A 13,875-nucleotide genomic window follows, 5' to 3' on the forward strand; every position below is an offset into this window, starting at 1 on the left:
AAACAGGTGGCAAGAGTATGGGAGCTCTGCTGTCCACCTTCTCTTGATAATTGCATCCTTTCGAAGACATTTAAATTATTTAGATGATTGTAACCGAGACGTCTTTAATAATGCACCAAACAGCAGGCACCAGGTTGAAATCAATTAGACTCCACCGCTAAATTATAAGGTAGAAATTTACAAGAGGACGGCTCTGGGATAGGGACTGAAGGTATATATGCCTGCCAGAGACAATTATGTTAGGAACCAAATGGGTATTGCCTCGTCAGTTAAGAAGCAGAAAAAATGGTCAGGTGCTCCTAAATATAGGGCAATAATAAAAAACGATAATGAGGAGGCTGGTCCTCTGGGCAGGGTTCTGGACGGCCGCGAGAAAAGACAAAGAACAACGGAGGCAGGAGCCAATCCCGTTCTGGGGGTTTCCTGTGCAAAGACGAGCCAGCAAGTGGGGCCTCGAGGAGTCTCGGGCCGGGGTGGCCTCACGGGGGTGGCCTCGGTGGGGCTGTTTGGGACAGGATGCTCGCCGCACTGGTAGCCGGCGGGAGGAGGGGGTGGTGAGACAAGGGAGAGGTCGTGGGGCACACAGGGAGTCCCCAGGTGTGACCGCAACGTCCCGGTCCGGTCCCCGCTGAGCCGGGCTGGCTTCAGGATCGCGAGCAGCACGTGGCTGGCCCCCGGCGCCGCGTCCCGCCCTCAGCCGCGCGGGGGCGCAGGGCGCAGGCGCGCTGCCGCAGCGCGCGGGCGGCGGCGACGCCACTCCGGTCCGCCAGGGGCCGCTGTGGCGCAGGCGGGCTGGCCCGCGCTGCTGGGGCCGCGGCTCGCCGGTCCCTCTTGGGCACGGCCTTGCCGGTTTGGCGGGGTGAAAGGTTGCGAAGATGGCGACGGCCTTGAGCGAGGAGGAGCTGGACAATGAAGACTATTACTCGTTGCTGAACGTGCGCAGGGAGGTGAGGCCTGCGGCGGGACGCCGTCTGGGCGGAGGCCGCGCCCGGTGGCTCGGGAGGGCCGGGCTGGCGGCCACCGCTCCGTCCCCGCCACGGGCGGCCGGGACCCGGCGGGGGAGGCCGCGTGACCCCGTCCGACATGCGCGACCGGCCGCCGACCGGGCGGTCCCCACTGCCCCGACCCTTGCACTGGGGGTGTCCCGCCGGCCTCTGCCCCTGCTCTCGGCGGCCGGGGCGCCGCGTCCTGGCAAGGCCAGAGGCCCCGGTACCCGCAGGAGGAAGAAGGCTCCCCGAGGTGGAGGCTCTTGGAGTGGGGTTCCCGGCCCTCCAGGACCCGGTGCCTCGTCCGGCTCACAAACTCACCTTGGCTGAGGGGCTAGGTCATCGCCCCCGGCCGGCAGAATGGGAAACTGAGTCTCAGGCACCAAGGTCAAAGCCACCAGCAAACCTTCCCACGGGGGTCTGTCCGGTTCCCGAGTATCCATGGGGACGTCCGGCTTCTGAAGTGAATTCAGGCCCCGAGGCACGTGGCTTGTGTCCTCCTGTCCCCTGAGCTGCTGTCCCCAGAATTGAAGGAAGAGCCTCCCGTACCTACAGCCTCAGTTCGGAGGCCTCAGTTTAGGAAGAAGCCGTAAAGCCAGGAAAAGCAGGCGGTGCCCCAAGCACGGCCTCAGCACGCGCGCCGCTTTCCACACGCCGAGTGTTTGCACCCTGTTTCCTCACCCAGTAAGAGATAGGGTCTCACGCTGTGCCTGGCACGTAGTAGGGGCCCAGGAAGTTTCATTTCTTGTTGACCAGCCCCGTTGACATCAGCGTGCAGGGCAGGAAGGCTTCCAAGGTCAGGTCATAAGGTGGATCTTTTATCTCTAAGCTGCCGGGTTCGGTCTTCCCAGCCCTGCTAGAGAACCGTTAATTCCCTCTCATTTTTCCCAGCGATCGTAATTAGCCAAGTTTGACAAAGTTCTAGACAAAACCAGTCAAATGTGTGTCGTGCGTAAATGTTGGTGTGCATCGTGTCTGTCGGTAATAGCCAACATTTTTTGAGTACTGCTTTTGTGCAGAGCCCCGTGCGAGTGAACACTTTATGTTACATTATCTTGTTCATTTCTCACCCCAGCCCCTAAGGGAAATGTTATGATAATCCTTGACTTACAGCTCAGAAAACTGAGGCAGAGAGAGGTTAAGTGACTTGCCCAGAGTCACATCAGTAGAAAGCGCGAAAGCCTGAATTCATCCCTGGGAAGTCCGGGCGGAGCTTCCGCTCTGCTGTCATAACTAGTCAGACTACAGAGCTGCTAGTTCTGGTACTGTGAGCTTGGGCACCCACATAAAAATCCCCCAAATGTGTTAGCCACCATGCATTATGAACAATGAACTGTCTGGGGGGAAGTGCAAGTCATGTTATCATCTGCCATAGGCACCTGGAGGTTCTCATAAGTCATAAACAGTAAAGCTTGGGGTGAATCACTTCTTTGGCCTTGGGTTTCTTTCCCTTTGAATGAAGCTGTTTGGCTAGTTACTAAGTTTTCTCCAGTTCTTAGAAGCAAAGCAGTATATGAAACCAGCTTTTCTGAAACCAGCCTTTCTTACCACTGGTTTATAGTCGGCCTTATCAGTAATTGAGCAACAATGTATCCCATTTTCCAGGCTTACTGAATCTTAGGCAGCTGCAGTTGATCAAAAAGATCTAGAATAATAGACTTGGCCAGAGTCTTTGGTGAGCATTTGTCAGAGGTATACCTTAAAAATGCTGGGGTCTTAGGACTTGTCATTGTTATTGGACTGATGAGTGGGAGCCAAATATTTATCTCTTAAAAAAAAAAAAAAGTCTTACCTCTCCCAATGAGTTGAGGCACTTTTCATATTTATGGCTGTAGGTGAAATTCCTGTGAAACATGTTCTCTTGCTAGAGTCACTTTGTGTTCCCTGTGTCCACAAGCTCTATATAAAATGTTACCAAGTGTGTGCAGATTTTATCTCTGAAGATTCTACTGGAAGAGAAGCTCTGAAGGTGATCTCTGGACTTGATATTTACTAGGATTTGTTTTGTGAAATCAGAAATCAACCTGAAGTTGAAATAGCATGATTTCGTTGGAGAGTTAGAGGAAAATAGAAGTAATCTGAACTCTTACATGTGTGGTTGGAAGGAGACAATAACACCTGTTTATTTGCTGTTAGTTCTGCAGCTTGACGCCATTTAAATATACCTGTAGGAGGCAAGGTCCTCTTCCCACCAGTTATTCAGAGTACCTTCCAGAGAGTACCTTCAACACTCTGTGTTCAGGAAGTTCAGAGACTTTTCCCTAGAAACCTCAAATGGAAGCAACCTGACCCAAAACCGGGGAATTCTATTTAAAATTTGAAAAATTACAAGCCTGATACATAGTTAAAATTGGAGTAATACAGAAATGTCAGAAACCAGCTTACAAATCTCTTTTTCCAGGTTTTAAACTTCAAAATATCCACTTGTATTGTATTTCAGAGAGTGAAGCAGGCAGCTAGACAGGACCAGATTCTTCTCTAAACAAGACTTCTGTGATCTTTTATTTTTTTAATTTTTTTTTGTAACGTTTTATTTTTATTTTTGAGACAGAGAGAGACAGAGCATGAGCAGGGGAGGGTCAGAGAGAGAGGGAGACACAGAATCCGAAACAGGCTCCAGGCTCTGAGCTGTCAGCCCAGAGCCTGATGCGGGGCTCGAACTCACGGACCGCGAGATCATGACCTGAGACAAAGTCGGACGCCCAACCGACTGAGCCACCCAGGCGCCCCAAGACTTCTGTGATCTTTAATGATTCCCTTTTCTCCAGTGTTCTGGATTTCCTGTTTGCAGAGTAGAGCCATTATCACACTGAGGAGGGAGTAATTTATCATTAACCCGGCACTCTGAAACCAGATTGGCATCTTTGGTTTAGTGTAGTCAAATGTGTCATCATGTGCCTAAAATCTAACTGATCTGAGGTTTCTGGGATGACGTTCCAGGACTTAATTTGGAGAAAGAATTCCTGACCAATCAGTGAACTTTTCTTGATCTTTATACATTTTATAGACATTTTAACTGACACATTCTACACTGAATTTATGCCTTTTTTTTAAGCTGAATTTATTTCTAAGTAAATGACTGAAATTCCTGCTTTATCAATGTGGCATTACCATTAAAAGAAGCTCTGTCATTTTTACGCATGCCTTTCAGCAGTGTTCCTAACCCATTTTAAGATCTTTGATCCCAATCAGTTTAGCTTTCAAGGGGCTAATCTCCTTCTCAAGTTTTAAACACTTTTTTTTTTAATTTTTTTTTTTCAACGTTTATTTATTTTTTGGGACAGAGAGAGACAGAGCATGAACGGGGAGGGTCAGAGAGAGAGGGAGACACAGAATCGGAAACAGGCTCCAGGCTCTGAGCCATCAGCCCAGAGCCTGACGCGGGGCTCGAACTCACGGACCGCGAGATCGTGACCTGGCTGAAGTCGGACGCTTAACCGACTGCGCCACCCAGGCGCCCCAAGTTTTAAACACTTTTTAAAAAGACAGTTAAGGAAAAAAATAAACTTAGGTGAAAAGGTTTTTTTTCCTTGCTAATCCACCCATGGAGGTCAGTCTTCTACACTAGCCTTGAAACTAGAATTGCAAAACTGTCACCTACCAATAAAAAGTTTCCCCGGAGTCCCTGCACTTTTTTTTCGTTCCCTAGTTTAGAGCATGCCGTTCCTTCCAAAGTTTTTGGTTGTCTGGGTTTCTCTGGCTGGAGATGAGAGTCACAGAGTGGGGCTAAACATTCAACTTTGGACTGCAGGTGGGAAGAAAGGGCTAGAGCAGGAGAGGAAGGTTTACTGGCCACTGTCCGGATTGACCTAGAGGGATGTCACGCAACCCAACAGGATGGCTTGGCTGGCCGTCTAGAAAGTGGAGTGTGGTGGTGTGGGCTCAGCCAGGCGCACACTCCAGTCCCCGAAGCAGGGAGGTGTTGTTTACTCATCCATTGCTTATCTAACTTTGTGATGAGCAGCTAATTTAGTCTTAAGGAGGGATATCAAGATAGGTCTGAGAAGGTTGTTCCTATGTTCAAAGTTACCATATTTTGTAATTGTGACTCTGCTTAAAACATGTGCATTCAGGAAGTAGTGTTAAGCCTTGGTTGTCCAAAAACCTGTCTTATCCACATGATCACATCCCTAAGGTCACCTGTAAGAGGCTGAGGAGGAAGGTCATTAGAAACTGGAGTCTCAGCCCACATTGCCCCTGGGTGACAAGTCATTTAACCTCTTTTTTTTTTTTTTTTTAACAAGTCATTTAATCTCTTAAAGTGTCCCATTTACTCATGTGCTATAGTACTTCAGAGTTATTGAGAGAGTAGAAAGAGGCAACACTGTGGCTTTGCAGCCAGAATGTCCTGTGTTCGAATCCCCATTTTACTATTGGCAGGAGCGGGTTCCTGCCTCTGGGCCAATAGTTTAGTCTTCCTGCTTCCCATTTTCTTTGATGTTGAAATGTAGGTGACAGGCAATAATTTATTAGGAACTTACTGTGAGCCAGCCTGCTGTATACTGGAGCTTGGCAAGGTAATGAGGATATGCATACAGTGCCTTTGTACAGGTGGATGTTCATTTAATATTTATTGTTATTTCTTGAATTTTGATAAAGCATGAGGTTTTGCTTATTTTAAAAGGACATACGTGGGGCGCCTGGGTGGCTCGGTCGGTTGGGCGTCCGACTTCAGCTCAGGTCACGATCTCGCGGTATGTGAGTTCGAGCCCCACATCGGGCTCTGTGCTGACAGCTCAGAGCCTGGAGCCTGTTTCGGATTCTGTGTCTCCCTCTCTCTCTGACCCTCCCCCGTTCATGCTCTGTCTCTCTCTGTCTCAAAAATAAATAAACGTTAAAAAAAAAATTTTTTTTTTTAAAAAGGACATGCGTGAACATAGAAAAGCTTCGATACGCTTCATCCTGGCTAAGTTTGCTATTCGTCTGTTATATTGATAAAATAAAAAACACAGTGCCAGGATTTGTGCTAAGTGTTAGGTTATGAATTCCCAAAGTTTTCTTTTCTCTTTCTGTTCAAAATACTGAGTTTCTTCTCTTCAAAAGACAGTTATCCTCTGAACTCTGCTTCCTGCGAAGACATGAGTTTGAGTGGGGAGGGGTTCCCAGAAGGTGGAGCCAAGTGTGGGAGTAGGGTGAAAGGGATAATCCAGAAAGACAGTGAGTATCTGTGGTAAAGGCGCAGAGGGACCCAAAAATATAACTGTCGTGAGCTGTCGGCCTTTAAGGACCCAGGCAGGAAGGGGAGGACCTCCCTGATCAGAAGACAGAGCACTGGGGTCAGGAGAGTTCCCAGCTAGAGTTCAGAGAGGCTTCTGGGTGCAGAGGGAGCTCTTAGGATACCCAGTTGGTTCCAGTGTCATAATATGATTAGCAAACACCATGAGGTTAAATTTTAAAACGTGTTTTCTTTAATGAACCACAGGCTAGTTATTACCTTTCTGCTTCAGGCATTTCAAACAATTGCTTCTTGAAATTTTAATGCTTAGTTCTGCATTATCTACCAAAATACCTCTCTTTTTTTTCTTTGCTAAAGAGAATTCAATTGAAAGCTTTTATATTTGCTGTGAGTTCAGTAGTAAAACAGTGGGTAAGAGAATACAGGACAAGGGAGCAACATGTTTTCGCGTTTCCCTTGGCTGTGGAATTTTAGTGTTTAACTTCTATTAAACTTTGACTTTTATTTTATTTATACCCTACCTTGTTCGAGAAAGGATTTAAGACAACTAACAGGAATGAATAAATAAAAGGGCATAAGAGTTTAAAAGGGGGCCCCACTGGGAGAAAGACCGTCGGGAACACTGCCGCTTTATCATCAGAGTTATCAAGGTCCCTTTTTCCCTTGAAGGAGCTCGGAGCTTGGAGCCTCCTCCCAAGTTCATAGCCTGACGGCCGGCTCCCGTTTGGCTCTTGTACCGTTAGAACCATATCTGCATGCGACGAGTGCACAGTGTTCCCTCCCTCGTTTGGAGGAGCCAGAACATTCTTCAGTGGTAAAATGCCAGCAGACATCAACCACAAGAAGTCTGCGTGAGTGGGCAGGATTTACCAGATGGACACGGAGAGAGCAAGTAGAAGGTCAGGCTTTTAGGGAAAAATAAGCCAAGCTCTTGATGCAAAGACAGGATCCGAACCATCACTTCTGACCCAGAAAGGAACTGGAGCTCATTTTTCTAAGACGCTGGCCTTTATTTCCTGTTGTGTCTCAAGGGCACCAAAACCGCATATGGACATGACCAGGAAGAGAAATGAGCACCAAATTGTACAGCGGTCAGAAAAGTCTCCCCTCAGCCCTTGGAATGACCTCTGGTCAGGAATCAACCCTAACTTTCTGCTCCGCTGGCTCCTTTGTCCTCACATTCCGTTGTCTGTAGAGGTGGGCTTGGAGGAAAGCCCCTCCCCCCGCCCCCGCCCCATGAACCTTGAAGGTGACCAGGGGCTTGCTTTTTCTTTGTTAGTATGTAGACTTCTGTCATTACTGATCGCCTATTCTGTTTTTGAATTTATATTGCCATCTTGGGGGGAATGAGTTGTGTAGATTTTGTAAGTGTTTTCCTTCTGTGTAAGACAACTTAGGTCTTGGAGTTACTTGATCAACCCCGTTTAACTTTTCTGACTTATTCGTGATTCTGTTGTCTCTCTATGAAGCCCACCTTCCCGAAGCAGCACCTAAGATGGGTGTAGGAGGTTGACGCTTCAAAATCCCATGACATGGACTGTATCCACCTGCCCCCTGTGCTCTACAAAGCTGTGGCCATGTTCAGGGGTTCAAGAGAAGGACAGTTGAGGCCACTGAGCCCAGCACCTTCCATGGAAAGCCCCTGTGCACATTTGTCGGTGATGATTTGAAAAGGCAGAGATGGTGGTGGAGCTTCGAAAGATGAAGTCCTTGAACTCAGATTTGAGTTTGACTTTGTAGCAGCCTTATCTGAGGCAAGCCGGTTAGCCTCTCTGAGCCTCTCTCTTCACCCATAAACTCCAGACAATAATTTCACTGTCCTAGGGCTTTGGGGGAAATTAAGCAAGAATGCATGTAAGCGCTCAGAATAGTAATGGGCATGTTATTATGTAAAGTAAATGTCAGTATGTTGTTATTAGTATCGTGAGCATAAAAGTTAACAAGGAATGTGCTTATTGATTTGTCAGAGTTCCTCACACAGTTTGGATGAGCCCGCTGTGTGATGGATGTTTTGTAAATACCTGTTCCCTCTCTGCCGCTCTTCACTCTCATGAACCACAGTGTGGTCCCGGCCAGGGTGCACGGGCACTTACTCTCTAGCCAGCTTTTGGGTCAGGGGTCCGAGGTCAGGGAAACTCCTTCTCCACCTCAGATCACACTTTTAGATCTTTCTGATCCTCACTGTGTTTACCTCCTTTTAAATGGAGGTCCCAGTACCAATCTCAGGGTGTTCTGTGAGTATTTTTTTTTATGTTTATTTATTTTTGAGAGAGAGAGAGAGAGACTGCGAATGAGGGAGGGGCAGAGAGTGGGGGACAGAGGATCTGAAGTGGGGTCTGTACTGACAGCAGCAAGTCCAATCGATGCGGGGCTCGAGCTCTCAAACGGTGAGATCATGACCTGAGCCAAAGCCGGACACCCAATCGACTGAGTCACCCAGGCGCCCCAAGGTGTTCTGTGAGTATTAAAGCACCAAATGAGGAAATACCAGTGGGAGTGTTTTGTGCAAGTGTGTGTGTGCACCACGTGTGTGCCTGTGTGCCACCTTGAAGTCCCCTTTGGCTTTGGCTCCTCTGATGCTCCCTTTGTCCCTCCTTTCTTACCTTGCCAGGTGCTCATTCTCCGTCCTGAGAATTCCCCCAGGTTTGGGCCTCGTGAGCCTGGCTCTTTTTAAAATCTCTTGCTTCTCCTGCATCTCTGTGTGCCTTCTGGGCTGTACGTGGTGGTCAGATTCACCTTCCCCCCCAGCCCGATGCTTCCAATTTCTCCCCAACCCATGCATCTGAGCCAGAACTCCTGGAGTGCTTTTTGGTCTGTTTCTCCTTACGGTATTGAGCCCCTTTTAATTGTCCCACAAACGCATTCAGCTCATAAAGCCTCCCCTTGACCCCCTGCCAACTCTGATCCTTCATTTCCACTCTGACTTCTGGGCTCCCAACCAACCCTCTAACCTCAACCCTGTGGTTCTGCTGCACTTTTCCTTAGGTCTCTCTGATTTTGATTTTTGTCAGTTCTAGTCAGACTGTACCAAATTGATATCAACAAACAGTACCAATCGCATTATTTCCCTGCCCAGAAACCTCTCATGACCTCCCATTGTTTATCGGGTCAGGGTCAAACTCTCAGCTCCGTTTTAAAGCACCTTATAAATTAGATGTTTTATGTTTTTTTGCCTACCGTATGGTGATGTTCTGCTTTTCTCCACTGCAAAGTAAGCGTCATGTGGTTTGGGACCACAGCTGTCTGATTCCCCGTTATATCCCTTTGGACAGTGTGGGTATATGATAAGTACCTACCAATGTTTACTGAATGAACGAGCAAGTGGATGGATGTCCAAGTTCATTTCCTGCCAGCCTCCTGCTTATACTGCTTAGCTCTTGTCAGTTTGGTCAGTGTTCTGTCTCTGTCCCCAACACTGGCCTGTTCGTCAGGATGTTCTTTTCCTCTGAAATGCCCCAGCCCGTCCTAGATACCACAGCAAATCACAGTCCACCTTTTTGCATTCCCATTTGGGTCCCTCCACCTCCATGAAGTTTTCTTCGCATTCTCACTGCCCCGAACTTACTTCCCCCCCCGCTAATGTTAGCATTTCTGTCTTGTATCGTTTAGTTAAATCCACCCATGTGGGGTTTTTTTAGGGGAAGCGCACATCCACACGCACACCTAGTTTGTAAACTCCTTAATATATTTCTGTTGTACCTCCTGTGGTACTTAGGACAGGGCTGACACTCGATCAGTGGACTGACTCGAAGAGGTCAGTATTTACTAACATCGTATTCACATGTCTAGACGCGTTTTACTTTGTGGAAAACCTGTGTCGAAGATCACATTGCGGTTTTGGCAACAAACCGCTCTAGAGGAATTTTTTGGAAGGAGTTTATCAGTTATCAGCTTGGCATTTCTAAATTTTCACTTATAAAAACTGCTCAAAGTCAGATGCAGGAGGAAGAGAGCAAATTGAAATGCAGGCCTTGGAGCTCGCTCCCTGCGGAGACTGGGTACCAGGCCAGAGACTGGGTACCAGGCCGGGAGAGGAACGAGGGCTTGTCCTGCTGGGCTGGTGCTTTTTCACCTGGGAGACACCCTGTTCCTCTTCTGTTTATTGCAGGGGGAACCGGTTACTTCTTTCTCATCTCTTGCACTGGCATCAGTGATGATATTGGTAAAAGTAAATACGTTTCAGGTGGATTCGATTGTAGTTTCTTTTGTCAGAGCTCAGTTTTCAGGATGGACAACACGGGTTTAGTCTCGCTTGAGATCCTGTTCTGCTTGAGACGCTCTTGTAAAGGTGGGTCAGGCGGAATGAGTCTGCACCACGCCTGAGATTGAGGGTGAGTCCGCGTGCACCGTTGGAGTCTTGCTGTTTGCGGATGAACCCCAGCTTATTTCCAGACCCTCCAAATGAAAATGTGGAAGGCTGTGTTGAGCGGGGCAGATGACAGTAGAAGATGGCAGGACTGTGTGTGAACGTGGTTTTATTGTGTGGAGTTTCGGACTACGTAGTGGGAACCTTTGCAAAATGAAGTAGGACATTTTTCCAAGTCCGGTGTAGTGCTTTGGTGAGGACATGACTTGGTCTCCTCAGTGACACCGAGTGATCTGGAGCAGCCCTCCTCCATGAAGCAGCTCTTACTCAGCACAAAGAACCCAGACTCTCTTGGTGTCACTTAGCTCTGAAATCTGCTTTTTCCTTTAAGTTGTATGAGCACCAAGTATCATAAAAAAATTACAGGTTTTATTAGCTGATACAGTTGATTTCAATCAGATTGTCATGGAACATATGGACAATAATGAATCTTCAATTGTGGTAATTAGGCAAACTTCCCAAAATCCAGTAGAACATAGTTTGTGGAGACTTCCTTCTGGAAATACAGCAACATAGATGCAGCCTGGAGGTTTGGGCTGGAAAGTATAGGCTTCAGCAGCTAAAGACCTAGTGGCTTTCCTTTTCCTAAAATGAACGTGGTGAGGTGTCAGTTGCCGCTTACGTGCTTCAAAGTATTGAATTAAATATCGTCATTGCGTTAGTTTTAAGTGCTGCACACCGTTTATTGGTTCTTTGCTTGCCGGCCAGGACTACGTTTCCTGGTCCCCTAGTGGTTGAGCAAGGCCCTGTGACTAGTTCTAGCCAATGATATGAGTGGAAGTGATGTGGGTCCTGCTCAGGCTGAGGGGTTTAAATGCTGGTGTGAGAGCCAGAGAGTCTCTGTCTCTTGCCCTTCCCTCTACCTTAGAGACTGGCAGTGGTTCAGGGGCACCAAAGTGGCTCAGTCGGTTAAGCATCTGACTCTTGGTTTCAGCTCAGGTCGTGATCTCGTTGTTCATGGGTCTGAGCCCTGCGTTGGCATTCTCTCTCTCTCCCTCTCTGCCCCTCCTGCACATGAGTGCGCGCGCTCTCTCTCTCCCTCTCTCTCTCTCTCTCAGAATAAATAAATAAACTTAAAAAAGAAGAAATTAAAGCTCAATTAATAAAATATAAAAGGAGACATAAAGTGTACTAGTATTTCAGTAAGGCACAGGAAGACTGAAGGATTTCAAAATAGCTGTGTATTGAAAAATAATGAAATTACAGAGATACAGACATCACAGCAGATAAAATGAAAAATATCTAGTAACTACACAGTGAAATAACTGAGAGCCAGTTGAATGAATCTCTGAAATCTCTTATATTTGTGCTGTAAAACTACCACCTTAGAAATTACTAGCAAACACAATACACAAGTACACATTTTGTTAACCATCAAAACAGTGATGTCATCACATTTCATTTGGCCTTAAGTAAATTCCACTGTACGCATGACACGGTGAGAAAAAGGCAAGCGGTGGCTTAGTTTTATTGAAACTAGTTTTCAGACCCCCAGGGGGCCCTACGCCACACCCCGACAACTGCTGCCCTCCCCGATCATGACCGATACGGTCTCCGTTCAGACATCCGGGTGTTCCTCACCCATTTCCACTTACTTCGTTAAATGAAAATAGAAAACAGAAGCAGAGTGGCAGTATGCTCTTTGAGTGTGTGCATCACATTGATTCCAGAGATGGTCTTCCCTAGACTTTGGGTAGGTGGAGGTAGTGGTAGCTTCTTCGGTGGCTTCATTATTCAACGGAAGCAAATAGGATGAAACTGGAGTCCGAGACTTTTCTGAGGATGATGCCACAGCAGAGATCAGAAGAGAGACAATGTATAGGTTTGGTTTTGTAAAAGTGGAGAACTTCTGTGTTTGCTAAAGACAAAAAAACCAAAACCTAAAAAAAAAACAACCCATAACACAATTTAAAAACTCAAAAGGAGTATACAGTATATTTATTTGACCAACAATTCATCTATTTCCAATGTATATAAAGAACTCTTGGAAGTTAAGCAAAAAAAAAAAAAAAAAAAGGGATAAATGCCCCAATAGGAACACAAAACAAAGCAAACAAATAGGTTATTTCATAAAAGAAGAAATCTAAAATGCAAATAAATACATGGAAAAATATCCACCCTCAATAGTAAACAAACGTGCAATTTTTTTAATGTTTATTTTTGAGAGAGAGAGCAAGTGGGGGAGGGGCAGAGAGAACGGGAGACAGAGGATCTGAAGCAGGCTCTGTGCTGCCAGCAGAGAGCCCAACACAGGACTCGAACTCCTGAACCACGAGACCATGACCTGAGCCGAAGTTGGATGCTTAACTGACTGAGCCACCCAGGTCCCCCCCCTTTTTTAATGTAAACAAACATGTAATTTAAAACAGGGTACCCGTTTTTGTCTGCCAGATGGACAAAGATTGTTTCCTTTCTTATGGTAACATTCAGTGCTGATATGCTGGTCTGCTGGCCCCCCCAGCCAGAAGACGTGACGTTTATTCCCTGGAGAAATTGAACCAGGAAAGCTTCAGAGCCTAGACCTAGACGCAGTGGAGGGCGAGAGTGGCACCCTTACAAAAGCAGGGAATACATGAGCGATTGTATCCCGCGTGGTGAGACTTACAGCTTTTCCCATTTGTTCTCTGTGCTCTTTCCTGAAAAAACTAACCTATCAAAAAGAAAACACTGCCAAGTGAAACTTCCCTTCCCGGTCCTCTCCCAGCCATTCCACAGAGAGGCTCATCAGATGACAAGGCCTATTCACATAGGGCTTCCAAATACTTTCTTAGTATCTTACCGTCACGTATACATTGATATTAAGGAACCATCAAATATTTGAAGGAATGCTCCAGTCTGAAATTCTAAGATCATGCAGACAGAGAAGAGAATGAAAGAAGCAGTGCAGCGAGTTTGAAAACTAGATGGTCTTCAGAGAGATAAGATACTACGTGTAAGAAATAAGAACGAGGTGATACTTTTAAAAGAAATGTATACAAATGAAGAAACTCTCAGAACTTAAAAATAAGATAGAAGTTAAAACTCTATAGAGGGCTGGAAGATGAGGAAATCTCCTTGAAAGTAAAATTTAAAACTTAGAAGACCAACTCTCAGGCAGTAAAAAGGGGAAGACAGTATTAAACAATTATTATCAGAAAGATTCTCAGAACCAAAAAGTATGAGACTCTAGATGGAAAGGGCCAATGAAGTAACTAGCACCGTGGGTGGAAGAGAAAAGACCTGTGCTGAGGGTAATCATAGGTTAAAGAGAGCATCCTAAAAGTTTCCAAATAGATCACAAAGTATTGGAAATTGGAATGACATTAACCTATCTCGGCAGTGGTACTGTAAACTAGAAGACAAATGAA

General features: G+C 46.5%; 1 protein-coding gene across 1 annotated transcript in view; it reads left to right on the forward strand.

Moving 5' to 3' along the window:
- Positions 1 to 871: 871 nt before the first annotated feature.
- DNAJC11 (DnaJ heat shock protein family (Hsp40) member C11) overlaps positions 872 to 13,875 on the forward strand; it is a 70,884-nt gene continuing 57,880 nt past the window's right edge. Inside the window, exon 1 of the mRNA XM_047083371.1 lies at positions 872 to 947. Within this exon, the coding sequence (XP_046939327.1) occupies positions 876 to 947 (72 nt within the window). The 5' untranslated portion in view covers positions 872 to 875. The remainder of the gene's footprint in view (positions 948 to 13,875) is intronic.

This window comes from Lynx rufus, unplaced genomic scaffold, assembly GCF_022079265.1.
Source record: "Lynx rufus isolate CCGP_SWC_20201006 ecotype Redwood Valley unplaced genomic scaffold, mLynRuf1.p SCAF_2, whole genome shotgun sequence".
Taxonomy (NCBI): Eukaryota; Metazoa; Chordata; class Mammalia; order Carnivora; family Felidae; genus Lynx; species Lynx rufus.